The 16,904-nt window shown below is 39.0% G+C and overlaps 1 protein-coding gene across 1 annotated transcript in view; it reads right to left on the reverse strand.

The window, feature by feature from the left end:
* eys (eyes shut homolog) overlaps positions 1 to 16,904 on the reverse strand; it is a 683,137-nt gene that overhangs the window by 36,717 nt on the left and 629,516 nt on the right. Inside the window, exon 44 of the mRNA XM_061958758.1 lies at positions 3,683 to 3,865. Within this exon, the coding sequence (XP_061814742.1) occupies positions 3,683 to 3,865 (183 nt within the window). The remainder of the gene's footprint in view (positions 1 to 3,682; positions 3,866 to 16,904) is intronic.

Consider the following 16,904-nt stretch of genomic DNA (forward strand, 5'->3'; position numbering starts at 1 on the left):
GTAATTAATGAAAATGAGTATAATTAACTGTTAAAGGTTAGTACTATTAGTGGACCAGCAGCACTCACAATCATGTGTGCTTACGGACTGTATCCCTTGCAGACTGTATTGATATATATTGATATATAATGTAGGAACCAGAATTTTAATAACAGAAAGAAACAACCCTTTTGTGTGAATGAGTGTAAATGAGGAGGGAGGTTTTTTGGGTTGGTGCACTAATTGTAAGTGTATCTTGTGTTTTTTATGTTGATTTAATAAAAAAAAACAAACAAACAAAAAAAACAACAAAGAAAACGATACCGATAATAAAAAAAACGATACCGATAATTTCCGATATTACATTTTAATGCATTTCGGACATCTCTAATATTACTACCCCTTTAATGCGCCTTATAATCCGGTGCGCCCTATGTATGAAAAAAGACCTGAATAGACCCGCTCATCGGCAGTGCGCCTTATAATTCGGTGTGCCCTATGGTCCAGAAAATACGGTATATGTTGTTAAAAAGAGATAGGATTACAAATCCTTATCCCTTTCCGATATCGAATTGCGTAAATGTAAACGTATAATGTTCCACTATAATGGAAGAAACAACTCCGGTCATCCTCGTGAAACTCGTTAACAGAAAAATGTAAAATGGCACTGCTGAAACAAAGAAAGAAGCTGAAGGGTACAAATGCGTACCTGAATGAGCACCTCACCAAACGTAATGCTGAAATCGCTGGAAAAAGCAGCGACTTGAGAAAGCAAGGAACAGTTCAGGGAATTTGGAGCGCCAACTGTAAAGTGTACATCAAGCTGAATGGCGGTTTAGAAGCAAGAGCACTTGATGTCGAAGACATCAAGGATCTGGACAAATATTAAAGTTGACACTGCTTCGACAACTATGACAATAATGGAGCCTGACGGAAAACAAACGTCTACATTTAACATCAACACTACTACGTTCCAAGGGAGCACTGAACAAGAGGGCCTGGATTCAGGAGCACATCCATCTACACTCATAGATGTTACTGAAACAACACTAAAGATTGCTGAACAAGAAAATATGGAACTAAAAAACTTCTGCAACAAACACCATTAAAGCCAGGATTTGGAGAATGAGATAGATTCAGATAAACATTTTTTTCTCCCACATCAGTAATAATTGTTTTTATTATACGGATAAACAATATATCAGCAACATTAAATATGACTGCAAAGACAAAATATTTAATGTTCGAACTAAGAAACACTGTTTTTTTTTGCAAATAATAAATGACTTAGAATTTAATGGCAGCAACACATTGCAAAAATGTTGGCACAGGGGCATTTTTACCACTGTGTTACATGGCCTTTCCTTTTAATGTTAACATTAACATTGTTTGGATGGCAACATATATTGCTCCAAAACCTGTATGTACCTTTCAGCATTAATAGTGCCTTCACAGATGTGTAAGTTACCCATGTCTTGGGCACTAATACACCCCCATAACATCACAGATGCTGGCTTTTGAACCAATAACAATCCGGATGGTTCTTTTCCTCTTTGTTCCAGAGGACACGAGGTCCACAGTTTCCGAAAACAATTTGAATGTGGACTCGTCAGACCACAGAACACTTTTACACTTTGCATCAGTCCATCTTAGATGAGCTCTGGCCCAGCGAAGCTGGCGGCGTTTCTGGGTGTTGTTGATAAATGGCCAAATGTTGAAAAAAGCCAAAATGTATTAATCAGTTGTATAAATAGAACACCTAAGTCAAGTATTAAAACCCTTTTGAGGACTAGCTCAAGGAACATTTCACTGACATCAGTCAAAAAGTAATTTTCTTAGGTGGTGACTTTAGCGTTGACTTATTGAACCCTGACAAGGAAAAGTCCATCGATGACTTTGTAGATCAAATGTATAGCATGGGTTTATATTCTAAAATGACCAAGCCAAGCTGAATCACAAGACAGCATGCCACACTTCTTGATAAAATGTTTACCAATGATTTTGATAATAATACTACAAGTGGTCTGGTCATAACCAACATCAATGATCATCTGCCAGTTTTCACATTATATGATGGACGAACACGGACGACAAAAAAAACATTACGAAAACTACGCACGGACAAGAGTACGATGAGCTATCCATCCATCCATCCATTTTCTGACAAGCAAAATTGGGACAATGTGTACTAGAAATGCCATTACACATTTAGAACTCATTTAGAACAGCAGTTTCTTTAGTTTAAAAATGCAGCTCAATTTTACACTTAGCAAACTCATTTTGTGTGCCGTATTGAACCTGTTCTCAGGCCTGATCTGGCCCGCGGCCCGCATGTTTGACATCCCTGGTCTAGAACGTCCACTATCTTACTTTATGACAACATTCTTCTTTGATTGCAATAAGAAACATATGTTTATGTATCATAAGATTTTCTGCTAAAATAAAGCCAATTATGAAATGTATTTTTGGTAACCATTATTTTGAAAAATATCAAAATACATTTTGGTACTCGTACCAAATAATTGGCATCGGGAGAACCCTAACATTTTTAAATGAATGGATGAAAAAAGCTCATATAAGAAAGGAAGGCAAAATACGCTGACTCTTACTATTATGTTGGATCCACTATGGACTGGACTCTTACTATTATGTTGGATCCACTATGGACTGGACTCTTACTATTATGTTGGATCCACTATGGACTGTACTCTCACAATATTATGTCAGACCCACTCGACATCCATTGCATTCGGTCTCCCCTAGAGGGGGGGGGGGGGTTACCCACATATGCGGTCCTCTCCAAGGTTTCTCATAGTCATTCACATCGACGTCCCACTGGGGTGAGTTTTTCCTTGCCCTTATGTGGGCTCTGTACCGAGGATGTCGTTGTGGCTTGTGCAGCCCTTTGAGACACTTGTGATTTAGGGCTATATAAATAAACATTGCTTGATTGATTGATTAATGCTTCAGTCTTTACAATAACACAATGACTGTTTTTGAACATATATGTATTAGACCAGGGGTGTCAAACGTACGGCCGAACAGGTTTTATCCGGCCCGCGGGATGAGTTTGCTAAGTATAAAAATGAGCCGAAATTTTTTAATGAAAGAAACGGCTGTTCTAAATGTGTCCACTAGATGTCGCAATAGCAATTCTTTGTATCTTTGTAGATTATGCTACGTATGTAAAAAAAAAATAAACCACATGATGTTAGTGCACCAGTCGAGGAAAATGAGCAAACTACATAAATAACATCCTGTAATTTTTTTATCTTGACATATTGAAAATTAACACCAATGAGTTGACAGATGAACATCATTTATTCAGAAAGCAGACATAACGACAAATAAAGATAGAATACTATTAACCGCAACATGTAAGTGTAAAAAAAAAAAAAAACACATTATGATTTGTACATTTTCAGAATGTGCTTGTTCTATTTTTAAACAAAGAAAACCATCTGAAGTTTTCTTTATTTTTAAGTTATCGTGCCGTGATTTTACCACCATTTAACATTTTTTATCCACTTGGGAGTAGATTTTTCTCCATGTGCACCGAGATCTAAAATGAGTTTGACACCCCTGTATTAGACAATGTGTTGCTTATGGAAATGTGTACTCGACTAAACATCTTGACATCTCTGACATGGTAACAGACGAAAAAAAGGTAATTGTAATCCCTGAACGTGTGCAGGTAGCTCACCTTGTCCTTTCCGTCCAGAGTACAGGATCAGGTTGTCTTTCACAGCAGACGACCTATTGACCAGCGTGAACCTCAGCTGGAACTCGTAGTAGAAACTGAGACTCGGAATATTGGAATAGGCCACAAAAGACGTGTAGCCAAACTCGTCAGTTCCGCTGAATCTGGCTCGGGTGATGTTGACGGCTGCATGAAGCAAGGGAGAGAGAGGCAGATGGATTTAATCAGAGAGGCATAGGTTCTCACCAAAAGATGGCACTATTGCCACACAGCAGGTTAGTGGAGAGACTTTCAGGATGCTATTAGATGATGACCTGTTTTCAAACACTCTCACCTCCTCAGTCCCATTCTATTTCTATTAGTAGCTCTTTAGGAAGATTTTTGGCAAGCACGCTTACGCTGCTTCATCCTCAGAGCGCACAATGGCACAGTAATGCCCAATTGGAGTTTATTTACGGTGTTTGCAGTAATACTCTCTTCTTGTGCCGAATCTCAGAAATTGATTTCGATTTTTGTGTTCTTTACACAAACCACCTTTCATATTCCTCCCAAAAAAGATTGAAAGCTTTCCTTGTGCAACTCAAAGCACCTTTAAATGCTTCTGTTATCATCTCTGATATGAAAGAGCATTTGCTTATTCGAGGGACCCTAACACTTTTACAAAGTATTGTAAGTGGACCTCCATTTAACACGCAATGACGCAAACCAGCGGTTCTCAAACTTTTATTTTTATGTTTTTTACCAAGTACCACCTCAGAAAACACTTGGCTCTCCAAGTACCACCATAACGGCCTTCATTAAAATGCAGTAGCGTATTAGGTCTAAGTATTCAATAAAAACAAGGCAGAGATTTTATTCAACAAGTATATCCAACATTACACACAGTTTGAACAGTAACAATGCGTTTTAATATAGAGAAATAAAACACTGTACTTACATAATAAATCAAATATTTGGTGTACCACAAGATGGAGCCCACGTACCACTAGTGGCAGAGTCGTGTATAAAGACAGTAGTGTTGTCCCAATATCAATATTTTGGTACCGGTACCAAAATTATTTTGATACTTTGATACTTTTCTAAATAAAGGGGACCACAAAAATTTGCATTATTGGCTTTATTTTAACAAAAAATCTTACGGTACATTAAACATATGTTTCTTATTGCAAGTTTGTCCTTAAATAAAATAGTGAACATACAAGACAACTTGTCTTTTAGTAGTAAGTAAACAAACAAAAGGCTCCTAATTTAGATGCTGACGTATGCATTCTATTTTTTTGTCAAAATCATTAAAGGGGAACATTAACACAATTTCAGAAGGGTTAAAACCATTAAAAATCAGTTCCCAGTGGCTTATTTTATTTTTCGAAGTTTTTTTTAAAATTTTACCCATCACGCAATATCCCTAAAAAAAGCTTCAAAGTGCCTGATTTTAACCATCGTTATATACACCCGTCCATTTTCCTGTGACGTCACATAGTGATGCCAATACAAACAAACATGGCGGAAAGAACAGCAAGCTATAGCGACATTAGCTCGGATTCAGACTCGGATTTCAGCGGCTTAAGCGATTCAACAGATTACGCATGTATTGAAACGGATGGTTGTAGTGTGGAGGCAGGTAGCGAAAACGAAATTGAAGAAGAAACTGAAGCTATTGAGCCAAATCGGTTTGAACCGTATGCAAGCGAAACCGACGAAAACGACACGACAGCCAGCGACACGGGAGAAAGCGAGGACGAATTCGGCGATCGCCTTCTAACCAACGATTGGTATGTGTTTGTTTGGCATTAAAGGAAACTAACAACTATGAACTAGGTTTACAGCATATTAAATACATTTGGCAACAACATGCACTTTGAGAGTGCAGACAGCCCAGTTTTTATCAATTAATATATTCTGTAGACATACCCTCATCCGCTCTCTTTTCCTGAAAGCTGATCTGTCCAGTCCAGTTGGAAATGCATCTGCTTTGAGTGTCGCAGGATATCCACACATTCTTGCCATCTCTGTCGTAGCATAGCTTTCGTCGGTAAAGTGTGCGGAACAAACGTCCAATTTCTTGCCACTTTCGCATCTTTGGGCCACTGGTGCAACTTGAATCCGTCCCTGTTCGTGTTGTTACACCCTCCGACAACACACCGACGAGGCATGATGTCTCCAAGGTACGGAAAACAGTCGAAAAAACGGAAAATAACAGAGCTGATTTGACTCGGTGTTTGTAATGTGTTTGAGATGTGTGTGACGTCACGTTGTGACGTCATCGCTCCGAGAGCGAATAATAGAAAGGCGTTTAATTCGCCAAAATTCACCCATTTAGAGTTCGGAAATCGGTTAAAAAAATATATGGTCTTTTTTCTGCAACATCAAGGTATATATTGACGCTTACATAGGTCTGGTGATAATGTTCCCCTTTAAGGACAAGTGGTAGAAAATTAATAATTAATCTACTTGTTCATTTACTGTTAACATCTGCTTACTTTCTCTTTTAACATGTTCTATCTACACTTCTGTTAAAATGTAATAATCACTTATTATTCTGCTGTTTGATACTTTACATTAGTTTTGGATGATACCACAAATTTGGGTATCAATCCGATACCAAGTCGTTACAGGATCATACATTGGTCATATTCAAAGTCCTCATGTGTCCAGGGACGTACTTCCTGAGTTTATAAACATAATATAAATAAATAAAAAAACGAAAGAAATATCAACGTATTCATAGCATTATCGAGTAGATACGCTACTGTACTTGGTATCATTACAGTGGATGTTAGGTGTAGATCCACCAACGGTGTGGTGGCGGACCGGTACTTTTCAGAGGCGGTATAGTACCAAAAATCATTTATTTGTATCGCGGTACTATACTAATACCGGTATACCATACAAACCTAAAAGAGAGTGTGGCCAGCTAAACAACGGGCGCCATGACTGCTACCAAGGACATGTGCGGCTGTGCCCTGATGCATGCAATTGCTGTCGTTTTGACGTCAGTTTTTCTGACGATATAAACCAAGATAATACTTGTATATATAGTTCTAAACATACTCTAGCTCATAAACATACCAAAAAAACCACGCTTTTATTTTGTGAAAGTATCATTTTGTGGCAGCAAATAATAATAGCACGGTGCACCACATCAATCAATCAATGTTCATTTATATAGCCCTAAATCACAAGTGTCTCAAAGGGCTGCACAAGCCACAACGACATCATCGGTTCAGATTCCACATAAAGGCAAGGAAAAACTCGACCCAGTGGGATGTCAATTGAGAATGACAATGAGAAACCTTGGAGAGGAACCACAGATGTGTGTGACCCCCCCCCCCCCCCCCCCCCCCCCTCCCCCCTCCCCCTCTAGGGGAGACCGGATGCAATGGACGTCGAGTGGGTCTAGCATAATATTGTGAAAGTCCAGTCCATAGCGGATCTAACATAATAGTGAGAGTCCAGTCCATAGTGGGGCCAGCAGGAAACCATCCCGAGCAGAGACGGGTCAGCAGCGCAGAGATGTTCCCAATCGATGCACAGGCGAGCGGTCCACCCCGGGTCCCGACTCTGGACAGCCAGCACTACATCCATGGCCACCGAACCTGTGCCTCCCCCCCTTCCACAAGGGAGAGGGGGGCAGAGCAGAAAAGAAAAGAAACGGCAGATCAACTGGTCTAAAAGGGGGGTCTATTTAAAGGCTACAATATACAAATGAGTTTTAAGATGGGACTTAAATGCTTCTACTGAGGTAGCATCTCTAACTGTTACCGGGAGGGCATTCCATAGTACTGGAGCCCGAATAGAAAACGCTCTATAGCCCGCAGACTTTTTTTGGGCTCTGGGAATCACTAATAAGCCGGAGTTCTTTGAACGCAGATTTCTAGCCGGGACATATGGTACAATACAATCAGCAAGATAGGATGGAGCTAGACCAGGGGTAGGGAACCTATGGCTCTAGCTCTTTTGATGACTGCATCTGGCTCTTAGATAAATATTGGCTGAGATTGCTTAACACGATAAGTAATGAATAATTCCGCTGGTAATCAGTGTTAAAAATAACGTTCAAAAATATAAAACATTCTCTTGCATTTTAATCCATCCATCCGTTTTCTACCGCACCTGTTCAAGAAGTCGCATTAATAGTAAGAAGTATTTTATTTATTATTGGTTAACTTCAGAATAACAATGTTATTCAAACAAAAAAGAGACTTATTATACTCTAAAGATGTGGGTCTTACTTAAAGGCCTACTGAAACCCACTACTACCGACCACGCAGTCTGATAGTTTATATATCAATGATGAAATCTTAACATTGCAACACATGCCAATACGGCCGGGTTAACTTATAAAGTGCAATTTTAAATTTCCCGGGAAACTTCCGGTTGAAAACGTCTAGGTATGATGACGTTTGCGCGTGACGTCGATGGTTGAAACGGAAGTATTCGGTCACCATTGTATCCAACACAAAAAGCTCTGTTTACATCGCAAAATTCCACAGTATTCTGAACATCTGTGTTGGTGAATCTTTTGCAATTTGTTCAATTAACAATGGAGACTGCAAAGAAGAAACCTGTAGGTGCGATCGGTGTATTAGCGTCTGGCTACAGCAACACAACCAGGAGGACTTTGAGTTGGCTAGCAGACGCTATCCGACGCTAGCCGCTGACCGAACCGATGATCGGGTGAAGTCCTTTGTCGCGCCGTCGATCCCTGGGACGCAGGTGAGCACGGGTGTTGATGAGCAGATGAGAGCTGGCTAGGTGGAGAGCTAATGTTTCTATCATAGCTCTGTCGAGTCCCGTAGCTAAGTTAGCTTCAATGGCGTCGTTAGCAACAGCATTGCTAGGCTTTGTCAGGCGGTACATCATTTACCGTGTAGTTACAGGTCCAGAGTTTGGTAGTATTGTTGATCTTCTGTCTATCCTTCCAGTCAGGGGCTTATTTCTTTTGTTTCTATCTGCATTTAAGCACGACGCTATCACGTTAGCTCCGAAGCTAAAGTGTTTCACCGATGTATTGTCGTGGAGATAAAAGTCACTGTGAATGTCCATTTCGTGTTCTCGACTCTCATTTTCAAGAGGATATAGTATCCGAGGTGGTTTAAAATACAAATCCGTGATCCACAATAGAAAAAGGAGAGAGTGTGGAATCCAATGAGCTCTTGTACCTAAGTTACGGTCAGAGCGAAAAAAGATACGTCCTGCACTGCACTCTAGTCCTTCACTCTCACGTTCCTCATCCACGAATCTTTCATCCTCGCTCAAATTAATGGGGTAATCGTCGCTTTCTCGGTCCGAATCGCTCTCGCTGCTGGTGTAAACAATGGGGAAATGTGAGGAGACTTTCAACTTGTGACGTCAAGCTACTTCCGGTACAGGCAAGGCTTTTTTTATCAGCGACCAAAAGTTGCGAACTTTATCGTCGATGTTCTCTACTAAATCCTTTCAGCAAAAATATGGCAATATGGCGAAATGATCAAGTATGACCAGAGGTGGGTAGTAACGCGCTACATTTACTCCGTTACATCTACTTGAGTAACTTTTGGGATAAATTGTACTTCTAAGAGTAGTTTTAATGCAACATACTTTTACTTTTACTTAAGTATATTCATAGAGAAGGAACGCTACTTTTACTCCGCTACTTTTATCTACATTCAGCTCGCTACTCCCTACTAATTTTTATTGATCTGTTAATGCACGCTTTATTTGTTTTGGTCTGTCAGACAGACCTTCAAAGTGCCTGCCTTACTGGTGACGTTTCACTTCGTTCCACCAATCAGATGCAGTCTCTGGTGACGTTGGACCAATCAAACAGAGCCAGGTGGTCACATGACCTGACTTAAACAAGTTGAAAAACTTATTGGGGTGTTACCATTTAGTGGTCAATTGTACGGTATATGTACTGTACTGTGCAATCTAATAATAAAAGTTCCAATCAATCAATCAAAAGTGTGAAGGAAAAAATATACTTGTTTTATTTCCACCGTACATCCCGTCCAAAGCCTAAAGACTGACCGCACATGAGGACGTTCCTGTCTTCACAATAAAAGTGCCGCTCCATCGCGCCTGCGCTTTCAAAACAAGAGTCTCCGAAAGCCAGCGCAAACAAGCTAGCAAGCTACGGAGTTTGACGCCAATATATGTCTTGTAAAGTGTATAAAAACGAATATGGAAGCTGGACAAATAAGATGCCAAAAATCCACCACTTTCATGTGGTATTAGACAGAAAGAATGAACTTTTCTTCTCCTCCATTTGAAAACGTGGACGTTATCATCACTACTGTCTGATTACAATCAACGCAAGTCATCAGAATCAGGTAATACACCAACTTATATTCTAGTCTTCATGAAAGAAAGGAATCTATATGTTAAACATGCATGTGTATTCATTAAAACACCTTTAACATGTAAACAAAAACAGCAAAATAAATACATATAAATAATAAACTGTATATATCAATGTATATGTATGTATGTATGTATATATATATATATATATATACATATATATATATATATTTATATATATATATATATATATATATATATATATATATATATATATATATATATATATATATATATATATATATATATATATATATATATATATATATATTTATGATATGAGTGTGTATGTTACTCATCAGTTACTCAGTACTTGAGTAGTTTTTTCACAACATACTTTTTACTTTTACTCAAGTAGATATTTGGGTGACTACTCCTTACTTTTACTTGAGTAATAAATTTCTAAAGTAACAGTACTCTTACTTGAGTACAATTTCTGGCTACTCTACCCACCTCTGAGTATGACACATAGAATGGATCTGCTATCCCCGTTTAAATAAAAAAATGTCATTTCAGTAGGCCTTTAAAAATGCACGCATATAGTTGTATTCAGTGTTAAAAAATATTATATGGCTCTCACGGAAATACATTTTAAAATATTTGGCTTTCATGGCTCTCTCAGCCAAAAAGGTTCCTGACCCCTGAGCTAGACCGTGTAGTATTTTATACGTAAGTAGTAAAACCTTAAAGTCACATCTTAAGTACACAGGAAGCCAGTGCAGGTGAGCCAGTATAGGCCTAATATGATCAAACTTTCTTGTTCTTGTCAAAAGTCTAGCAGCCGCATTTTCTACCAACTGTCATCTTTTAATGCTAGACATAGGGAGACCCGAAAATAATACGTTACAGTAATCGAGACGAGACGTAACGAACGCATGAATAATGATCTCAGTGTCGCTTGTGGACAAAATGGAACGAATTTTAGCGATATAACGGAGATGAAAGAAGGCCGTTTTAGTTACACTCTTGATGTGTGACTCAAACGAGAGAGTTGGGTCGAAGATAATACCCAGATTCTTTACCGAGTCGCCTTGTGTTTGGTTGTTTCACTGCGCGAATAAGCGGGTTGCAAATGAGGTCACATTCGTTTTTCTTCTTCGCGGCTTATTTCACACAATGGTCAAGCAGCTTGAGTGTAGCATTAAAACAAGTGAGAGTGAGTGTAGCGTTTGAGCAGAAAATGTCATATTGCTGCTCTCGTTCAAATAGATATAGATTTCAAAACCACCAAATGTACGTATGTACACTATATTGTCAAATGTATTTGGCCACCTGCCTTGACTCACATATGAACTTGAAGTGCCATCCCATTCCTAACCCATAGGGTTCAATATGATGTCGGTCCACCTTTTGCTGCTATTACAGCTTCAACTCTTCTGGGAAGGCTGTCCACAAGGTTGCGGAGTGTGTTTATAGGAATTTTCGACCATTCTTCCAAAAGTGCATTGGTGAGGTCACACACTGATGTTGGTTGAGAAGGCCTGGCTCTCAATCACCGTTCTAATTAATTACAAAAGTGTTCTATCGGGTTCAGGTCAGGACTCTGTGCAGGCCAGTCAAGTTGATCCACACCAGACTCTGTCATTCATGTCTATATGGACCATTCTTTGTGCACTGGTGCACAGTCATGTTGGAAGAGGAAGGGGCCCACTCCAAACTGTTCTCACAAGGTTGGGAGCATGGAATTGTCCAAAATGTTTTAGTATCCTGGAGCATTCAAAGTTCCTTTCACTGGAACTAAGAGGTCAAGCCCAACTCCTGAAAAACAACCCCACACCATAATTCCTCTTCCACCAAATTTCACACTCGGCACAATGCAGTCCGCCGTAATGTACCGTTCTCCTGGCAACCTCCCAAACCCAGAATCCAGAGAGAGAGAGAGAGTCCATCAGATTGCCAGATGGAAAAGCGTGATTCATCACTCCAGAGAACGCGTCGCCACTGGAGTCTAGAGCAGCGGTTTACACCACTGCATCCCACGCTTTGCATTGGACTTAGTGATGTATGGCTTAGACACATCTGTTCGGCCATGGAAAACCATTCCATGAAGCTCTCTGTGTACTGGGGTGGCTAAATACTTTTGGCAAAAGTATATATATATATATATATATATATATATATATATATATATATATATATATATATATATATATATATATATATATATATATACACCTGTATATATAAATAGACAGTCACGATCAAAAGTTTACATACACTTGTAAAGAACATAATGTCATGGCTGACCACAGAACTTTCCTCCAGAAGGTCTTATCTTTGTCCATGTGATGTCAGATGAAACAGAAATTGAGCTGTTTGGCCACAATACCCAGCAATATGTTTGGAGGAGAAAAGGTGAGGCCTTTAATCCCAGGAACACCATACCCACCGCCAAGCATGGTGGTGGTAATATTATGCTCTGGGCCTGTTTTACTGCCAATGGAACTGGTGCTTTAAATGTGACAATGAAAAAGGAGGATTACCTCCAAATTCTTGGGGACAACCTAAAATCATCAGCCCGGAGGTTGGGTCTTGGGCACAGTTGGGTGTTCCAAAAGGACAATGACCCCAAACACACCTTAAAAGTGGTAAAGGAATGGCTCAATCAGGCTAGAATTAAGGTTTTAGAATGGTTTTCCCAAAGTCCTGACTTAAACGTGTGGACAATGCTTAAGAAACAAGTCCATGTCAGAAAACCAACACATTTTACACCAATTTTGTCAAGAGGAGTGGTCAAAAATTCAGCCAGAAGCTTGTGGATGGCTACCAAAAGCGCCTTATTGCAGTGAAACTTGCCAAGGGACATGTAACCAAATATTAACATTGCTGTATGTATACTTTTGACCCAGCAGATTTGGTCACATTTTCAGTAGACCCATAATAAATTCATAAAAGAACCAAACTTCATGAATGTTTTTTTGAGACCAACAAGTATGTGCTCCAATCACTCTATCACAAAAAAATAAGAGTTGTAGAAATGATTGGAAATTCAGGACAGCCATGACATTATGTTCTTTACAAGTGTATGTATACTTTTGATCGTGACTGATATATATATATATATATATATAGCTATATATATATATATATATATATATATATATATATATATATATATATATATATATATATATATATATATACTGCAAATATCTTGACAAATAGGAGACTTTTAATCTTTACCTCAGGCAGCTGCCCACACTTTCTCATACTTTCTGTAACATCCAGGTAGAAATGCCATGAGCCAGATTGAAAAATGTCTCAACTATAAGTTCAGTAAAGGAAAATACTGCACTTAGGAAGGGAAAATTGTGTTTTCTTTTAGGAACGATGGGAGGAATGCAAGAAAAAGGAACATGTATGCATGCATCTGACCGCTTAACTCAGCTATTTATTGTGTTGACCTTCTCAACTGTATGTCTAATCTTTGAGAAATGGCTTTGGAAAACAAATAGAGTTCTTACCTCAATGCAAAACAGTGACCCTGGAAGGTTTAAAATATGATCGGTATAGTCCATAAGAGAGAGAACTGATCTCTACTGACCTCCAATTAATTGGGTTGCTTACCATTTAAAAATCAATTGGCTTCTTGCCAGGGCCAACCTGTCACATGAACTCTATGCGGTTGTTTAGGACCACAACCACTCTGGGCCCACATGATCACGGAAGTTCAGATAAAATCAATTTTGTTGTCAAAGTTCAATAACAAAGTTGTGTGAATCAAATTAGGAATGTGTAGCACAGCCTGCAGGTACACCCCTTTGCACAAATGCGAAACGGTTCATATATATATGCATTCAACGCCAACATTTAGGAACTAGCTTGAGGTGAAATAGGAAAGGTCAAAATATAATACATCTATTTGTGGTATAAAATTATGTTTCAGCGTCACTTTTGCATTTTAGTAGCACATACTGTAAATTACGAACGGTGCGGTTAGTTTACAGATTCTTCTTCGCTGGCGGCAATTATGCAAATAGTTTTCATAAGGCACAAGCAAAGACACTGAAAAGGTGTGTTATTGTTTGTGCTATAGTGCCATCTTTTGGACGAGTTCGCTCATTGCAGGTGCGGCGGGGTCAACATCTACAGCAAGAAGCCCACACGTTTTTAGCAGGCAAACTACTTTTCAAAAAACCAGGTCGAGTTGATCAACCTCATCTTCATACAAACAGTCGTGGTCAAAAGTTTACATACACTTGTAAAGGACATAATGTTATTGCTGTCTTGAGTTTCCAATCATTTCTACAACTTTTATTTTTTTATGACAGAGTGACTGGAGCACATACTTGTTGGTCACAAAAAACATTCATGAAGTTTAGTTCTCTTATGAATTTATTATGGGTCGATTAAAAATGTGACCAAATCTGCTGGGTCAAAAGTATACATACAACAATGTTAATATTTGGTTACATGTCCCTTGGCAAGTTTCACTGCAATAAGGCGCTTTTTTAGTAAGTGGACCCCGACTAAAACAAGTTGAAAAACTTATTCAGGTGTTACCATTTAGTGGTCAATTGTACGGAATATGTACTATACTGTGCAATCTACTAATAAAAGTCTCAATCAATCAATGGTAGCCATCCACAAGCTTCTGGCTGAATATTTGACCACTCCTCTTGACAAAATCGGTGCAGTTCAGCTAAATTTGTTGGTTTTCTGACATGGACTTGTTTCTTCAGCATTGTCCACACGTTTAAGTCAGGACTTTGGGAAGGCCATCCTAAAACCTTAATTTAGCCTGATTTAGCCATTCCTGTACCACTTTAGACGTGTGTTTGGGGTCATTGTCCTGTTGGAACACCCAACTGCGCCCAAGACCCAACCTCCGGGTTGATGATTTTAGGTTGTCCTGAAGAATTTTGAGGTAATCCTCCTTTTTCATTGTCCCATTTACTCTCTGTAAAGCACCAGTTCCATAGGCAGCAAAACAGGCCCAGAGCATAATACTACCACCACCGTGCTTGACGGTTGGCCAATGTGTTCCTGGGATTAAAGGCCTCACCTTTTTCTCCTCCAAACACATTGCTGGGTATTGCGGCCAAACAGCTCAATTTTTGTTTCACATGGACAAAGATAAGACTTTCTGGAGGAAAGTTCTGTGGTCAGATGAAACAAAAATTGAGCTGTTTGGCCACAAAACCCGGCAATATGTTTGGAGGAGAAAAGGTGAGGCCTTTAATCCCAGGAACACCATTCCCACTGTCAAGCATGGTGGTGTAGTATTATGTTTTGGACCTCTGAGGCGTTACTATTTTTTAAAGACTTAATCCCCAGTAGATGAACAGATAATAATAATAATAATAATAATCATAATCATAACAATGATGTATTATTTTAATTTTTATTATACATTAATGATAATCCAACATGAATCAGCTAATCTCTAATTTATACAATAAAGCAAATGAAACCTTGACAGATTTATAATCATTTTTAAGTAAATAGTGAGTTTTAACAAGCTAGTTCAGACAAAACTAAGTCAATAATTAGTTTTTCTTATTGCACGTAAACTACGGAGTGTGTGTATGTGGGGCGATAATGCTGAATTTAGGGTGAGGTGGGGGCCCTTCAGGAGTCTCATACTAATAACAACAAATAAGTAATATCAAATACCAAAATGGGGCTCACAATGCGATGAGGTGGCGACTTGTCCAGGGTGTACCCCGCCTTCCGCCCGATTGTAGCTGAGATAGGCTCCAGCGCCCCCCGCGATCCCGAAGGGAATAAGCGGTAGAAAATGGATGGATGGATGGATGGGCTCACAAAAATAAAATCTTGTTTAGGGTAAAAAAATAATATTTGTGGTGCGTTCAAGGAACCTTAAATGAAGACAGGGGTTCTTGCACAGAACACGATACCTTGAGGGTTTTAACATATTAATCCTTAAAAGTAATATTTCATGGCTTGACATTGGACGTCTATTTCGTACAGTATCGACAATTCTTGAAATTTTACCACTGACAACTGCGAGCCGCCATTATTAACAACAAATAAACATTTGGTGCGAGGATAGTGTTCTCTCGCACGTCGTGAGACCCTTGGGAGTGATCAGCTGTGATAGTGGGGATCTTGTCTGATGCTGGCAGGATTAACATTCAAATGTCAGCCATACACTTGGCTCAGCACTGGATGGTGGAATCGCTGTGTTTTTTTTTTTAATATGGTGTGTGGGGGCTGAAACATGGCTGATATGCCAAGCACCCTGCTGCTCTTTAGTTGAGTCAAGCAAAACCTTCACTTCCGAGAATAACAACTAACTTTTCTTATTGAATCACAAAACAAACCGTTCTTGAGCAAATGAATAGTAAAACATCCCACTTTCCACTTTTTCTTTTTAGCGCAAAACTGTTAAAAAAAAAAAAAAACTTCAAGTAAATAAGATCCGATTAACTTAAAAGTCTTTTGAAATATTTAACAAACCAGCCGTGAGTTTTGCTCTGATTATCCAACTTCATTGCTGGAGGAGGAGCACATTTCTGCATCCTCAGCACAATTTTGTTCCATTAATCCCTTTACTTAACAACAGGCACTCCCTCTACCAACTGCTCAAGGCTCTCATTCACCAACTGTTTGCAGACGGGGTCCTAAATATAGCTGCTGAACCGACACTGCACTTTAAATGAAAGTAGACTAAAAATGTGTCGCATTGGCAGCTTGTTCTCATGACAATGATATTTGTAAAATGTTCTAAATAAAAGTGGACCGTTGTATTAGTCATAATTGTCTGTGAAAACCAAGAACCAGAACGGTTCAGGGAGGACGGCATTAGTTGTCATCAGATGGCCATGTCTCTCAAATTGTGGTATGGACATTTACTGAATTACCGTATTTTCCGGACTATATAGCGCACCCACTAAATTAAAAACAACAAAAAAATTAG

Source organism: Nerophis lumbriciformis, linkage group LG02 (assembly GCF_033978685.3).
Source record: "Nerophis lumbriciformis linkage group LG02, RoL_Nlum_v2.1, whole genome shotgun sequence".
Taxonomy (NCBI): Eukaryota; Metazoa; Chordata; class Actinopteri; order Syngnathiformes; family Syngnathidae; genus Nerophis; species Nerophis lumbriciformis.